Source organism: Littorina saxatilis, linkage group LG3 (genome assembly GCF_037325665.1).
Source record: "Littorina saxatilis isolate snail1 linkage group LG3, US_GU_Lsax_2.0, whole genome shotgun sequence".
NCBI classification, from domain to species: Eukaryota; Metazoa; Mollusca; class Gastropoda; order Littorinimorpha; family Littorinidae; genus Littorina; species Littorina saxatilis.
Window position 1 is genome coordinate 4,893,834 of NC_090247.1, and position 16,274 is coordinate 4,910,107.

At 45.0% G+C, this 16,274-nt stretch overlaps 1 protein-coding gene and 1 long non-coding RNA gene across 2 annotated transcripts in view; one reads left to right on the forward strand and one right to left on the reverse strand.

Annotated features, from left to right (window-relative positions):
• Nucleotides 1-16,274, forward strand: part of LOC138961467 (uncharacterized) — a 394,970-nt gene that overhangs the window by 259,210 nt on the left and 119,486 nt on the right. The gene's annotated exons all lie outside the window — the stretch shown is intronic.
• On the reverse strand, nucleotides 196-5,998 carry LOC138960818 (uncharacterized). The gene is made up of 3 exons (XM_070332462.1): nucleotides 5,993-5,998; nucleotides 1,117-4,435; nucleotides 196-826 (listed from the first exon to the last, which is right to left on the reverse strand). The coding sequence occupies exons 1-2, from the start codon at nucleotides 5,996-5,998 to the stop codon at nucleotides 1,835-1,837; spliced, it is 2,607 nt and encodes an 868-aa protein (XP_070188563.1). The 3' UTR covers nucleotides 196-826; nucleotides 1,117-1,834.

The following is a 16,274-nucleotide window of genomic DNA, read 5'->3' on the forward strand; positions in this document are numbered from 1 at the left end:
CACACACACACATACACCACGACCCTCGTCTCGATTCCCCCCTCTATGTTAAAACATTTAGTCAAAACTTGACTAAATGTAAAAAGGTTGGACATGCCCCTGACTGACCCGAAGAATGCTAGCCGGTTGGACTGATCGATGGAGCGCGTTTACAGAAAGATGGATCTGGTCGAACAAATAATCGAGTGTCTGTGTCACGTTTCAATATATCACTTAAGGTGATTATGAACCGGTTAATTACTACTAATTAACTAACCACACCACGATCCACTCTCGCAGTCATACAATTAAATAGAGTCAACAAAAGTATAAGTTTCAGACGCCTGTTTATGTATAAACTCTCCACCTCCCTCGAGCCTTCACTCAAAATATGTTCCTTTTACGTTCTCAACACGTAAAAAAACCAGTGTTCACTGACAAAATGCCAGTAGTATATAGAAAATTATAGTAACACGCTGAACCCGTGTAAATATAGTTAAATGCGAATGTTCTGTTCGAAAAGCTCTAGTTCGTGCAGGTGTCACACACCCCACGTTGTCACTACTCCAATGAAATCACAGATAAGAAAAAGACAACGGTGGTCAACGGGGTGCGTAAGACACGGTGCACTTAGCTTTCTTTCTGTTGCTGCTGCTTAGTCGGTATGCTGGTTAGTCGGTTCGCTGGTTAGCCGGTCCGCTGGTTAGCCGGTCCGCTGGTTAGCCGGTCCGCTGGTTAGCCGGTCCGCTGGTTAGCCGGTCTCCTGGTTAGCGTAGCTTCAACAGGTCCCGCCAAAGTCAGCCGTGCAGATGTTACAGGAACGTAACGAAACGAAACGAAACGAAGGCTGCAAACAGAAAGCATCGGTGCACTAAACATGTCAGCTACCCCTCACCCACCACCTTAAAACATGTCATCTTTAAATATCTCATCGAGCACGTGGGCCTGCACAAAACGGACTTTTTACAACAACAAACAGTCATTTTCCGTCCTTCTCTCCCTATCTGCAAAAACCATATACAGATTAGTATTTTAGCGTCACAGAGAGTAAATTATGCGCTAACCTGGAAAGAACAACAGAGAGTATTTCATTCCACAACACAGACTCATCAACAGCGTTAAATAATGATTTATTACCTCAAAAGCCTATGATTGTACTCTCAATGGAAGCAAAGTCCGCCTCCTCCCTGGAACAGCCTCTGTTCGTCAACAGTGACCAAAAACCTCCAGAACCCCTTGTCGAATCCTTATGCGAAAGCCATCGCCGACGAAGGAAAGTTGACGACTTGTCCTCAGCAAAGTACTGGCAGTGAGACAGGAAAAACTAGTGGAAGCTCCCCTAGAGTGCCGAATACAATATTCGGTGAAAAACCATCATACTCTAGAAACTGTGTATTAGATCCTTCCCCTTCTGCCGCTGGGTGTCAAGTGCCCCGTGCTTGTGTCTCTCTCAGACAACCTAGCCAATAACACGTGACTGACCTTGTCACAAAACCAGTCCAGCTATACACAATTCTGCCTCCCAAGCAGAAAAAAGACACGAGAAACTCAATCCCTGAAAATCCCGTGCGCGCTGTCAGCGAAAAACCGTCAGCCCTAGCTATGACAGCAGAAACCCCCACTGTAAAACTCGTGCGCAGCAAACCCTCCGTGTTCATTGAGCACTGTCAGCAAACTCTGCTGTAGCCCAATATCACGTACAGGCGCTTTCTATCATAATCGACCAAGAACAGGCACTCCACTGAGTGACACTTTCTTGGTCTCTGTCACCCGATCGTGACACACCTCCCCTCTTCAAGACGAAACCTCGGTTTCGCTCACAGTCATGTTCTCCTCTACAGCCCGAGAGAGAAAGTCAGCTCCAACATTGTTGGCGCCCGGAATGACGCGTACCGTGAATTGGTACGGTTGGAGAATCAACGCCCAGCGCATAAGTCTGGCGTTTGCCAACCTTGCAACCTGAAGATATTGCAGAGGTTGATGGTCCGTCTCCAGACAGAAAGGTCGTCCTCAAGAACGAGCAACCCCTCGTTTCACCCCTGATAACTGCAACCTTCTCTGTCTTCTTGTCTTTGTTCTTCTGGTCTTTGTTCTTCTCCCCGTAGGCTGTCCTCTCTATGTAGGCGCGCAGCAGGTTGGCGTGGTACAGGCGTGCTTTCCCGTGCATCATGATCCTGTAGTCGTTCTGGCCCACCCTCGCTGTCACCTCAAAAGGTCCTTGCCACTGCAGTTGTAGCTTGTTGTGTTTGACAGGTAGAAGTAGCAACACCCGTTCTCCAATCTTGAAGCTGCGCGGCCGTGCCTTGCGGTCGAATCCTCGCGCATAACGCTGTGCTGCTCTTCCCAGGTTCTCTTGAGCCAGTTTGCAGGTCTCTTCAATCCTGTTCCTGAGTTCTACTATGTAGGTCGCTGTCGTCTGCACCTCCTCGTCAGCTTCTTCGTCTGTCCAAGCCTGACGCAGGATAGCCATGGGACCGCGTACCTGTCTGCCGTACAACAACTCAAATGGGGAAAAGCCCAAGCTCTCCTGAGGAACCTCGCGGTATGCGAAAAGCAATGCTGGGATGTACCTGTCCCACGTGCGTGGTTTCTCCTGAGCTAGTTTCCTCAGCATGGTCTTCAAGGTGCCATTGAACCTCTCCACCAGTCCGTTGCACTGAGCATGGTAAGGAGTGGTGAAGTGCTGCTCCAGTGATAGCAGTCGTGCTGCCTCCGCCATCACTCCTCCCGTGAACTGCGTGCCTCTGTCGGTGAGTACCTCTGATGGAATTCCCAGCCGGGACCACATAGTAACCAGAGCCTCAGCTACTCGCGTGGCTTCAATCGATTTCAGAGGGATCGCCTCTGGGTATCGAGTAGCGTAGTCCACCATGGTCAAAATGTATCTGTTTCCGTCCTCAGACGCAGGCAAGATGGGCCCGATGATGTCCACTGCCACCCGACGAAAGGGTTCGTCGATGAGCGGCATCTTCTCCAAGGGGACCTTCCTCACCCTTCCTTTGGCCACCACCTTCTGGCACTTATCGCAGGACGCGCAGAAACGTCGGACATCCGTGCAGATGCCTGGCCAGTAAAAGTGGCGCCAGACACGATCCGTGGTCTTCTTGGTGCCAAGATGACCTCCCAGAATCGAGTCGTGTGCCGTTGCCATGACACCCTCGCGAAACTCGCGAGGCACGACAACCTGTTTGAATGTACCTTCTTGGTTGCTGAACTCCCGGTAGAGCAACTTCTTGTCCCTGAGGAACCTTGACCTCCCATGCTTCCCGCTCAGCTTCACCTTCCCCGACTTCGCGTGCTCCCGAGGAGTTGCTAATGTCGGATCAGATGCCTGAGCCTTCGCGAGAAGCGCGGGGGTCACGTTCCCCAGGGCAGCTCGTGCAGCAGGTAGGGGTTTGAGAGGTTTGTCCTCTCGCTCCGCCTGTGCCCGCGTGAGCACTGAAATGACGTCGGGAGACCGATAAACGGGAACCTCCCTGGTGACGCCGTCCACAAACTGAACCCGGTTTCCGATGAGCAGGTCGCATGGAGGATCGTCCATGACGACGGCCACAATGGTCCCCGTGAACAACGGTGTTACGACCTTGATCACTGCCGTGTTCAAGTCGTAAGCGTGAGATGCCTCGGCCATTCTCACTCTGATGCTGTCTCCTGTGTAGGCCATAGCTGGAACTAGACTCGCCCGAACCACTATCATGTCCGCCCCTGTGTCCCGCAGACCTTCGCCCTTCACTCCGTTAACGTAGACGTTGCAGTGGGGCTGGAAATGTTTCCTGGAGCACGGAACGCAGAGTTGTGGAATTGTGCATGAGCTCGTGACGTCCCTTAGCTCCTCACTGCCAACAAAGTGTACGCCCTTCTGGTCAGCCTGTCTCCTGTGGCAGTCCTTCTTCACGTGGCCCCGCTTGTTGCAGTAGTAACACTGGATGTCAGATCTGGAACTTGATCCCTTGTGTCCCTGATCGTCCTTCCCGTCCTTGGGTCCTGAAGAACCCGAATTTCCCGATTTTCCCGGCCGTGAGCCTGAAGATTTGCCGGAGATCGCTTGGGCGTCCTCGTGTACTCTGATCCAGTCGGCTGCCTCCTGAGTAGTCTTTGGCTGGTGCTCCTGCACGAAGGTCACCACCTCAGGTCGCAGGCTGGACATCAGTTGCTCCATGACAATGAGGTCGGCAAGGTCGTTGACGGTCCAGTCCTTTTCGGCCATCTCCACCCAGCGCCGCAGGTAGAGATTAAGGCGTGCCACAAACTGATGGCTCAGCTCGCCGCTCAGTCTCTTGCTGTTACGCAGACGTCGTCTGTAGGCTTCCGCAGTCAGGTTGAAGCGCTGGAGTAACGCCTTCTTTAGTGCCTGATAGTCTCTCGCCTCGTCGTCATCCAAAGCGTTGTAGAGCTGCAAAGCACGTCCTTTCAGGCAGGTGCTAAGGCGGCTAGCCCACGTGGCCTCTTCCCACTTCTGGTCAGATGCAATGCGCTCAAACCGGCGTAAAAAGTCGTCGAGCTCGTCCTTGTCATCGTCGAACGTCGGCAGTCTCGTACGGTCGGCAACAAACGTCGGCGCGCTAGCCTGAGTAAGCGTACCTTTCTCGGCCTGTAGCCTAGCCAGTTCTAGCTGGAGATCGCGATCCGCCTGCTCTTTCTCTTTCCGTTCCTGTCTGTCACGTTCGGCCTGTCGTTCGGCCTGTCGTTCCTGTCTCTCAAGCTCGTCTTTCTTATCCTGACGGTCACGTTCGGCCTGTCGTTCTCTTTCTTGTCTGTCAAGTTCGTCTTTCTCTTTCTTGTCCTGTCGGTCACGTTCGGCCTGTCGTTCGGCCTGTCGTTCCCTTTCTTGTCTGTCTCGTTCATCTTTCTCTTTCCGTTCTTGTCTGTCACGTTCGTCTTGTCGTTCCTGTCTCTCACGTTCGGCCTGTCGTTCCTGTCTCTCAAGCTCGTCTTTCTTATCCTGACGGTCACGTTCGGCCTGTCGTTCTCTTTCTTGTCTGTCAAGTTCGTCTTTCTCTTTCTTGTCCTGTCGGTCACGTTCGGCCTGTCGTTCGGCCTGTCGTTCCCTTTCTTGTCTGTCTCGTTCATCTTTCTCTTTCCGTTCTTGTCTGTCACGTTCGTCTTGTCGTTCCTGTCTCTCACGTTCGGCCTGTCGTTCTTGTCTGTCAAGCTCTTCTTTTCTCGTCTGTCGCTCTATGTCTTCCTTACGTTCTAACTCCTTGCGCTTAAGCAAACTACGCGCTCTAACGCGTGCGTCTCGCTCTGTCTGTTCCTCGCTACCAGGAGTCTCAAAAGTTATTCTCCTCGTAGGAGATCCCCCTGTAGCCATGGTTAGTTTTAGCAAAGCTTTATTACCAAAGTAAGTCTAACGCAGCTATAGCTAGAACACGCGGTGATGAAAGCGATGGATACAAAAATCCAGCAACCGGAAAATGCAGAAGAAAAATCCAAACGGTGTAGAACAAATCGCGTAGCCTACTTTATGGCTGCTTTTTGCGGTGAAACAAAGTGTTTCCCACAGCCGTGGCCTACTTTATCGGCTGCTTTTTGCGGTGAAACAGAGTGTCTCCCACAGCCTTGGTTAGGACAGAAGTCCTCGGACCCTTCCCCCCCAAAATTCCAACAAAGTCAAAATATGGAGAAAAATCCAAGTAAAACAAGACGGTAGAAATGTAACCTGTTACAGAATACGAAACAACAATGTAGAGAAAACTGAGTAAAACGAATAACAAATCCGCTAACCCCGCTCAGCTCTCTGCAACGGAAAACTCTGAACGTACAACAACAAAGATTCACAAACAAAGGAAAGGGAGGTAATCACAGTTAGCGCATACAATAACTCACAAATTACAATTTACATTTCCTGCAAGATGTGAATCGCTTAAGGTGTGGTATATGATCAAAACTATACAAAAAAGGGTAGCACCAAGCAGAAAATAAGTCGAGCACTGACGAGATTATCTGCTCTTAGTTATCCTTAATTGGTGGGTCTTTATCAGTTGGAAATTAACTGAGTAAATCCCGGCTTGGCCCCCATGTGTCACGTTTCAATATATCACTTAAGGTGATTATGAACCGGTTAATTACTACTAATTAACTAACCACACCACGATCCACTCTCGCAGTCATACAATTAAATAGAGTCAACAAAAGTATAAGTTTCAGACGCCTGTTTATGTATAAACTCTCCACCTCCCTCGAGCCTTCACTCAAAATATGTTCCTTTTACGTTCTCAACACGTAAAAAAACCAGTGTTCACTGACAAAATGCCAGTAGTATATAGAAAATTATAGTAACACGCTGAACCCGTGTAAATATAGTTAAATGCGAATGTTCTGTTCGAAAAGCTCTAGTTCGTGCAGGTGTCACACACCCCACGTTGTCACTACTCCAATGAAATCACAGATAAGAAAAGACAACGGTGGTCAACGGGGTGCGTAAGACACGGTGCACTTAGCTTTATCTCTGCTGCTGCTGCTTAGCCGGTATGCTGGTTAGTCGGTTCGCTGGTTAGCCGGTTCGCTGGTTAGCCGGTCCGCTGGTTAGCCGGTCCGCTGGTTAGCCGGTCCGCTGGTTAGCCGGTCTCCTGGTTAGCGTAGCTTCAACAGGTCCCGCCAAAGTCAGCCGTGCAGATGTTACAGGAACGTAACGAAACGAAACGAAACGAAGGCTGCAAACAGAAAGCATCGGTGCACTAAACATGTCAGCTACCCCTCACCCACCACCTTAAAACATGTCATCTTTAAATATCTCATCGAGCACGTGGGCCTGCACAAAACGGACTTTTTACAACAGTCATTTTCCGTCCTTCTCTCCCTATCTGCAAAAACCATATACAGATTAGTATTTTAGCGTCACAGAGAGTAAATTATGCGCTAACCTGGAAAGAACAACAGAGAGTATTTCATTCCACAACACAGACTCATCAACAGCGTTAAATAATGATTTATTACCTCAAAAGCCTATGATTGTACTCTCAATGGAAGCAAAGTCCGCCTCCTCCCTGGAACAGCCTCTGTTCGTCAACAGTGACCAAAAACCTCCAGAACCCCTTGTCGAATCCTTATGCGAAAGCCATCGCCGACGAAGGAAAGTTGACGACTTGTCCTCAGCAAAGTACTGGCAGTGAGACAGGAAAAACTAGTGGAAGCTCCCCTAGAGTGCCGAATACAATATTCGGTGAAAAACCATCATACTCTAGAAACTGTGTATTAGATCCTTCCCCTTCTGCCGCTGGGTGTCAAGTGCCCCGTGCTTGTGTCTCTCTCAGACAACCTAGCCAATAACACGTGACTGACCTTGTCACAAAACCAGTCCAGCTATACACAATTCTGCCTCCCAAGCAGAAAAAAGACACGAGAAACTCAATCCCTGAAAATCCCGTGCGCGCTGTCAGCGAAAAACCGTCAGCCCTAGCTATGACAGCAGAAACCCCCACTGTAAAACTCGTGCGCAGCAAACCCTCCGTGTTCATTGAGCACTGTCAGCAAACTCTGCTGTAGCCCAATATCACGTACAGGCGCTTTCTATCATAATCGACCAAGAACAGGCACTCCACTGAGTGACACTTTCTTGGTCTCTGTCACCCGATCGTGACAGTCTGAGCACATAATTGGGTAATGGGTGGGCAGTTTGTTAAACACGAATGAAGGCTAACATCCAAACAGCCTGCGAAATTACAGCCAGAAACTTGTGTAATTTAATTGCGTGTTTTTTTCCCCAGGCCATTACGTATAACAGAGAAGAAATGCGGGAGGGAACGGGAGACGGGTAAGGGGGAGAGTTTTTGAGGGACTTTATTACAATTTAGATGTGTGTTTTTACTTTTGTTCGTGCATCTTTGGTTGGAAACTGAACTGAAAAGAAAGAACATATCAGGCTTTATTTTATTTTCTGTCTTGTCTGTTTTGTGTCCAATTTTGTGGGAAGTGTCTTTCTGTATGTCCCACCTATCCTTTCTGCTCTGCCCTGCCTTCCGTATCTATCATCGACGTTCAAATTCGTCTGTTCGCATATTTGCAGACACGCACATTTACTCTCTCTCTCTCTCTCTCTCTCTCTAGTGATCTACTAGTATAATCATTTCATTTCAGTTAAGTTTTTTTTTTTTTTTTCTCTCTCTCTCTCTCTGTTTACGTTGTTCTCTTCATGGATTTTGCACATACATCATGATTATGTGTACAATGTGTACATGTGTGTGTGTGTGTGTGTGTGTGTGTGTGCGTGCGTGTGTGTGTGTGTGTGTATGTGTGTGTGCGTGTGTCTGTGTATGCGTGTGTGTCTGTATGTGCATGTATGTCTGTGTGTGTCTGTGTGCATGTGACCGTGTGTGTCAAAGTGTGTGTTTTAATGTATACCATTACCAATGACCATGTTGGCATGTGTGCTATGAACATTTTTTTTTTCCCGATTTAATAACCATGTTTTTATGTTTTTGCTTTGCTTCTTCTTCTGCTTTAATATTATGCACTGCTTAGTTAATTCCCTCTTGGGCGAGGGCTGGATGAAAAAAGATCTTTGCTGTATCTACTCCATTACCCTCGAAAAATAAAGTTGGTTGGTTCGTTCGTTCGTTCGTTCGTTCTCTCTCTCTCTCTCTCTCTCTCTCTCTCTCTCTCTCTCTCTCTCTCTCTCTCTCTCTCTCTCTCTCTGTTTCTCTCTCCCTATCTCTCTCTCTCTCACTCTCTCTTTCTCTGTTTCTCTCTCTCTCTCTCTCACTCTCTCTCTCTCTCTCTCTCTCTCTCTCTCTCCCTCTCTCTCTCTCCCTCTCTCTCTCTCACTCTCTCTCTGTTTCTCTCTCTCTCTCTCTCACTCTCTCTCGCTCTCTCTCTCCCTCTCTCTCTCTCCCTCTCTCTCTCTCACTCTCTCTCTGTTTCTCTCTCTCTCTCTCTCTCTCTCCCTCTCTCTCTCTCCCTCTCTCTCTCACTCTCTCTCTGTTTCTCTCTCTCTCACTCTCTCTCTCTCTCTCTCTCTCTCCCTCTCTCTCTCTCCCTCTCTCTCTCTCACTCTCTCTCTGTTTCTCTCTCTCTCTCTCTCACTCTCTCTCCCTCTCTTCTCTCTCTCTCTCCCTCTCTCTCTCCCTCTCTCTCTCTGTTTCTCTCTCTCTCACTCTCTTTTTTCTCTCTCTCTCTCTCTCTCTCTCACTCTCTCTCTTTTTTCTCTCTCTCCCTCTCTCTCTCTCTCACTCTCTCTCTCTATCTCTCTCTCTCACTCTCTAACTCTCTCTCTGTTTCTCTCTCTCTCTCTCTCTCTCTCTCTCTCTCTCTCTCTCTCTCTCTCTCTCTCTCTCTCTCTCTCTCTCTCTCTCTCTCTCTCTCTCTCTCTGCCCGTGTGTATGCCTGTCTCTTTTCACATTTTCCTTCGTTCGAACATTTTCAGAACAAGGCCAACAGATGCGTTCCCAATTCAAGGGCACTACCTTCATCCCGATTATAACCCCCCTACCCAAATAGACAGACACACAACCACCCACGCACGCACACACGCACACACACACGCACACACACGCACGCACACACGCCGCACACACTCACACACACACACACACACACGCACCGTTAACCCCGGACCATTTTGCAGACAGCTATGTATTAAGGAGGAAAACAACCACGACAAGAATTGTTCCGCAAATAAAAGACGAGAGGAGCACGTCATTACAGTGCTGATCAGATTGCTGTGTTTCACCCATCAATTGCGGAACAACAGACGCAATCTATCTTCCTGAAGGACGGAACGCATCAGAGATACCTGGAATGGTTTGCTCAATATCGGTTTCAATTGATCATACTTGACCAGCGACAAGAAAAGAATTTTTTTCGTTTCCGTTTGTTTGCTTAACGCCCAGCCGACCACGAAGGGCCATATCAGGGCGGTGCTGCTTTGACATATAACGTGCGCCACACACAAGACAGAAGTCGCAGCACAGGCTTCATGTCTCACCCAGTCACATTATTCTGACACCGGACCAACCAGTCCTAGCACTAACCCCATAATGCCAGACGCCAGGCGGAGCAGCCACTAGATTGCCAATTTTAAAGGTATGACCCGGCCGGGGTTCGAACCCACGACCTCCCGATCACGGGGCGGACGCCTTACCACTAGGGCAACCGTGCCGGTCAAGAAAAGAAAAGAAAACACTTGAAAGGAGAAACTCCCAGCGGACAGCCTTTTTTGGTTCAGACAAGAACTGGAGACATAGGAGCTGGAGGTGGAGTGATAGGATCTCACGTGCGTGTAGTTGCCTACGAGCATGCAGGCGCTTCGTTGAGTAGCGTGTGCATTATTCAGTGGAGTTGAGGTAACTAGAGAACCACACCACCAAAACTTGACTAAATGTAAAAAGACCAAACCCAAGTTAAAGGCACAGTGCAGCTCACAGCCTTCATTTTGCGTTTTTGTTGCAGCTGAGTGCATTTACAGTTCAAAAATCCTCCTATGGTAGTAAAACAAACCCAAAACTACCCAACGACGACATCTGTGAAGCTCGACAGTTTCTTGTTCACGCGAGTGCATACATTAACCCAGTTATTACGTGGTGTTTGGTCGGAGTTCGATTCAACTGAGTGATTACGGCCTCCATTTTGTTTTATACAAACTCATGATGACGTCTGACGTCTGACGTTTGCTAGTGACGTGTCTTTTTGTGCATGATGTGGTGATCTACCTGATCTAAATTTAGATCCAAAAATAGGCCAAGACCAGCCGGGTCCGAGTACGAAATTAATTCGTAAAAAAATCGCAGTTCTTGACTCGTTGGGTGCAAGTCAATGAAACTTGGTAGTTCTTCTAACGGATAGCTGCCGGAGGTATGACTAAAAGCCCCAGGGGCTCCGTGCACCTGGATTTGACAAGTTCAGTACCTTTAACTGATCAATGGACATTTATTTATTAAGAAGATTTCTATAGCCCCTAACTAAAAGCACTATGCACGCTGTAAACGGCCAAACGTCCTGGTTTTCACAATAACGTGCGTCAGAGCAATTAATCAAGGCATGCTAAAGAAAGACACAGCCACCATTGCTAGAAATGTAGGGAGACGTGCAGTCGGTCAAACAATAGATCTGTTGCTTTGACCGGGCGGCAAATTCAATCGTCTTTTGTGTTTTGGTGTTCGTAGCGAGAGACAGTGCCTTCAAACAGTGAACCTAATCTCACTTGAGCACGGAGAATCGGTCCCCCATTTATGAAACAATCCGATTTGCGATGATCGATCTTCGATTTCTTGTGAAAACTTCCTGCTTCCAGGGCCAAACGTGCAAACCATTTTGGACCCCGCAGAAGCCTTGTTATTCTCAACCAGGCTTCGGGGTCTAAAATGGCGTGCAAACGAGCGGGCGCGTAGAAAAAGAGAGTCTTAATTCTGTTGCTTAAAGGCAGAGTACTTCACCATCTCATATCTTGCCAGGCTATGAAGTGGAATAATTCATCCCTCCATTTAGACACATACATATAAATCATTAGCATGAGTGTGTTCTACGCTGGGTTGGAATTTTGCTGTGACAAATTTATTGACGCACACTAGAAGCAATCCAAAACCAGCGACAGGAAAAAAACTATTTTTAGTTGTCTTAATGCGCAATCGACCTTGCTGGACATTGTTGCTTGAACGAGTGAGATCAAGTTCTAACAAGTCGCGTAAGGCGAAATTACTAAATTTAGTCAAGCTGTGGAACTCACAGGATGAAACTGAACGCACTGCATTTTTTCACAATGACCGTAGTCCACCGCTTGTGCATAACGGAGTGAAACTGACGAGCCTGTTTAGCGCGGTAGTGGTTTCGCTGTGCTGCATAGCACGCTTTTTTGTACCTCTCTTCGTTTTAACTTTCTGAGCGTGCTTTTAATCCAAACATATCATATCTATAAGTTTTTGGAATCAGGAACCGACAAGGAATAAGATGAAATTGTTTTTAAATCGATTTCGGAAATTTAATTTTAATCATAATTTTTATATTTTTAATTTTTAGAGCTTGTTTTTAATCCGAATATAACATATTTATATATTTTTGGAATCAGAACATAATAAAGAATAAAATAAAAGTAATTTTGGATCATTTTATAAAAAAATAATTTTAATTACAATTTTCAGATTTTTAATGACCAAAGTCATTAATTAATTTTTAAGCCTCCATGCTGAAATGCAATACCGAAGCCCGGCCTTCGTCGAAGATTGCTTGGCCAAAATTTCAATCAATTTGATTGAAAAATGAAGGTGTGACAGTGCCGCCTCAACTTTTACAAAAAGCCGGATATGACGTCATAAAAGACATTTATCGAAAAAAAGAAAAAAAGTCTGGGGATATCATACCCAGGAACTCTCATGTAAAATTTCATAAAGATCGGTCCAGTAGTTTGGTCTGAATCGCTCTACACACACACACACGCACAGACAGACACACACACACACACACACACACACACACACACACACACACACACACACACACACACACACATACACCACGACCCTCGTCTCGATTCCCCCTCTATGTTAAAAAATTTAGTCAAAACTTGACTACATAAAAATGGAAGTCTGTCAATGGAGTACGTATGCTTTAAGAAAAACAAAATTAAGGCACTAAAAGAAAAAAGAAAGAAGAAAAACAAGTCGCGTAAGGCGAAATTATAACATTTAGGCAAGCTGTCGAACTAACAGAATGAAACTGAACTCACTGCATTTTTACAGCAAGAGCGTATACTCGTAGCATCGTCAGTCCACCGCTCGATGCACAGGCAGTGAAATTGACAAGAAGAGCGGGGTAGTAGTTGCGCTGAGAAGTATAGCACGCTTTTCTTTATCTCTATTCTTTTTAACTTTCTGAGCGTGTTTTTAATCCAAACATATCACATCTATATGTTTTTGGAATCAGGAACCCACAAGGAATAAGATGAAATTGTTTTTAAATCGATTTCGGAAATTTTATTTTAATAATAATTTTTATATTTTTAATTTTCAGAGCTTGTTTTTAATCCGAATATAACATATGTATATGTTTTTGGAATCAGAAAATGATGAAGAATAAGATAAACGTAAATTTGGATCGTTTTAAAAACAATTATTTTTTTTTTACAATTTTCAGATTTTTAATGACCAAAGTTATTAATTAATTTGTAAACCACCAAGCTGAAATGCAATACCGAAGTCCGGCCTTCGTCGAAAATTGCTGGGCCAAAATTTCAATCAATTTGATTGAAAAATGAGGGTGTGACAGTGCCGCCTCAACTTTTACAAAAAACCGGATATGACGTCATCAAATGTATTTATCGAAAAAAAGAAAATAATGTAAAATTTCATAAAGATCGGCCCAGTAGTTTGGTCTGAATCGCTCTACACACACACACACACACACACAGACACACACACACACACACACACACACACACACACACACACACACACACACACACACATACACCACGACCCTCGTCTCGATTCCCCCCTCTACGTTAAAACATTTATTCAAAACTTGACTAAATGTAAAAAAGAAGGAAAGGAAAAGAAATAAGAAAGAAAGAGAGCTACACATAGACGGCAAGAAAAAGAAAAGAAAAGAAAGCGAGTTCGATAGACGAAATGACAAAGATCCATATACGTAGTAAAATGAGATGACATCAAGCTGGAATGAAAAGGTAGAAGACCAAAAGAAAGAACAAACTCGAGGTTCGTTAGTGCAAGCCAAAACATGTAGGCTATTATTCTCTCATTACTCTTTTCTTGAAAGGTTGTAAATGTCAACCGATTGTTATATTTTTTTTGGTGGCACGGAATATCTTACTCGTGCGCGAACGCACACGAAACAAAATTCAAAACCAATTAATATATAATGTTCAAAGGCAATGGTGACAGGCAAGGTCATGTCTGTGTAAACGACTCGACTCACCATTTCAGTCTGCTGGGTTATATCGAAACATGAAAATGCTGAGCATATCACCTGAAATTCGAGAACGACTGTCTTAATCGCAGGGTGAAAAATCAGTCATGTTGCGAGTTGCAGCCCATGACCGCAGAAGAAGAAGAGATTATCTTACCACAGACTAGGAGGCATGGCTCCCCAGACTGTGTGTCCATGCGTCCTATACGCACTAGAAGTCAAAAACAAGTACGAGAAATTTATTGAGGGGGTCCGGAGACGCACTTAACCTAACAAGAACGGGTCCCGGGACGCACTAAATTCACAAGAACATTCCTCCACTTGGACACGAGCAGGGTGACCCCCCCCCCCCTACAAAAATGGCGATTACATCTCCATGTAATCAGCTAATTACTTCTTATTAAGTGTACTTTTAACTTCAGTTTGGCACGATAATTACACACATTTTCTAGATTAAATGGTCTGACGTTAATGTTCTGTCAAAAATGTGTTTCAAATTTGGGGATAAGCCAAACAGTAAGAAGTTTAAGTACCAGGTTGTATTTGTATACTGGAACCTTCAGATAACCCCAAACTTTAACATCTGGAGGGTTTAAATCGGGTGAGTGAGACGTCGACGGTTGAGTCGATCCCCGAATTTGGAACACATTATTGAAAGAACATAAACATCAGACAATTTGGCTCATTAGAAACTTACAACATTGTAATATGATCGCACATCAACTGAAATATGATGTAATTAGCTGATCACTTGCTAAAGCATTTTGATGGGTGTCATTTTGGGGGTTTCCTTCACCATTCACCAACAGCCTCAGTGCTTTTTTTTGTAGAGTAGGGCATTTTTGATCAATTATTTTCTTAACAAGCACTTAGTCGTGGTAATCGGTGAAATCAATTCATCAAACAACGTTCACTCTGAACAGAGAGCCCAGTCATTGTGTTGATATTTGGTATATAAGTGACGAAGTGGAGCGATGTTCTTATCGAAAGAAATATTTAAGGAGGAAAGGGAAAACGTGGAAATCATGTGTGTGTGGTCTTGCTGAATGAAACCTTTGGTGTAATTGCTTAAAAAAAAAAAGCGCTTTCCGTAAACCGAAAAAGACCGCATGTATATATATATAGATATATGCACAAAACACCACAGTATTGTTTAGTTTATTTGATTAATATTGCGCTTGTAATGCCGTAAACACTATTCCCGTGCATTATTAAAAGCCGGCGAGATCTGAGTTTTTGTTTAAAAAAACATTCTTGTCGGGAAGGACTAGGCCTTTAAACCACTACCATGTCATCTGGTGTCATGTGAACATTCGTTATTAATGAATCTATTCGCAGGTGTGTATAAAATATCAGAGTAAACTTTCACGCCTGTTTCTGCGCCAGTGTTGGAGTACAAAGAAAATGAAATTCATCAACGCCGACCCATCATAAAATTAATTGACCACATACCTACTGCCACATGTGCAGATGTAGATGCGTGTACTTAACAGCTACATACTGTTTTCTAGTGCTTAGTACTGTTAACCCTCTGTGTAAGTGCAAAGTGCGTTTGATTTTTCCGGGCTTATTAGGTAGGTTTACTTGTGGTTCCTGCTTTTTACATTAATTAGTCAAATTTTGACTAAATGTTTTAACATAGAGGGGGAATCGAGACGAGGGTCGTGGTCTTTGTGTGTGTGTCTGTCTGTGCGTGTGTGTGTGTAGAGCGATTCAGACCAAACTACTGGAGCGATCTTTATGAAATTTGACATGAGAGTTCCTGGGAATGATATCCCCGAATATTTTTTCATTTTTTCGATAAATACTTTTGATGACGTCATATCCGGCTTTTTGTAAACGTTGAGGCGGCACTGTCACACTCTCATTTTTCAATCAAATTGATTGAAATTTTTGTAAAGCAATTTTCGACTAAGGCCGGACTTTGGTATTGCATTTCAGCTTGGTGGCTAAAAAATTAATTAATGACTTTGGTCATTAAAAATCAGAAAATTGTAATTAATTTTTTTTATATAAAACGATCCAAATTTACGTTCATCTTATTCTTCATCATTGTCTGATTCTAAAAACATATAAATATGTTATATTCGGATTAAACACAAGCTCTGTAAATTAAAAATATAAAAATTATGATCAAAATTAAATTTCCGAAATCGATTTAAAAACAATTTCATCTTATTCCTTGTCGGTTCCTGATTCCAAAAACATATAGATATGATATGTTTGGATTCAAAACACGCTCAGAAAGTTATAACGAAGAGAGGTACAGAAAAGCGTGCTATGCAGCACAGCGAAACCACTACCGCGCTGAACAGGCTCGTCAGTTTCACTCCGTTTTGCACAAGCGGTGGAATACGGTCATTGTGAAAAAATGCAGTGCGTTCAGTTTCATTCTGTGAGTTCCACAGCTTGCCTAAATGTAGTAATTTCGCCTTACGTGA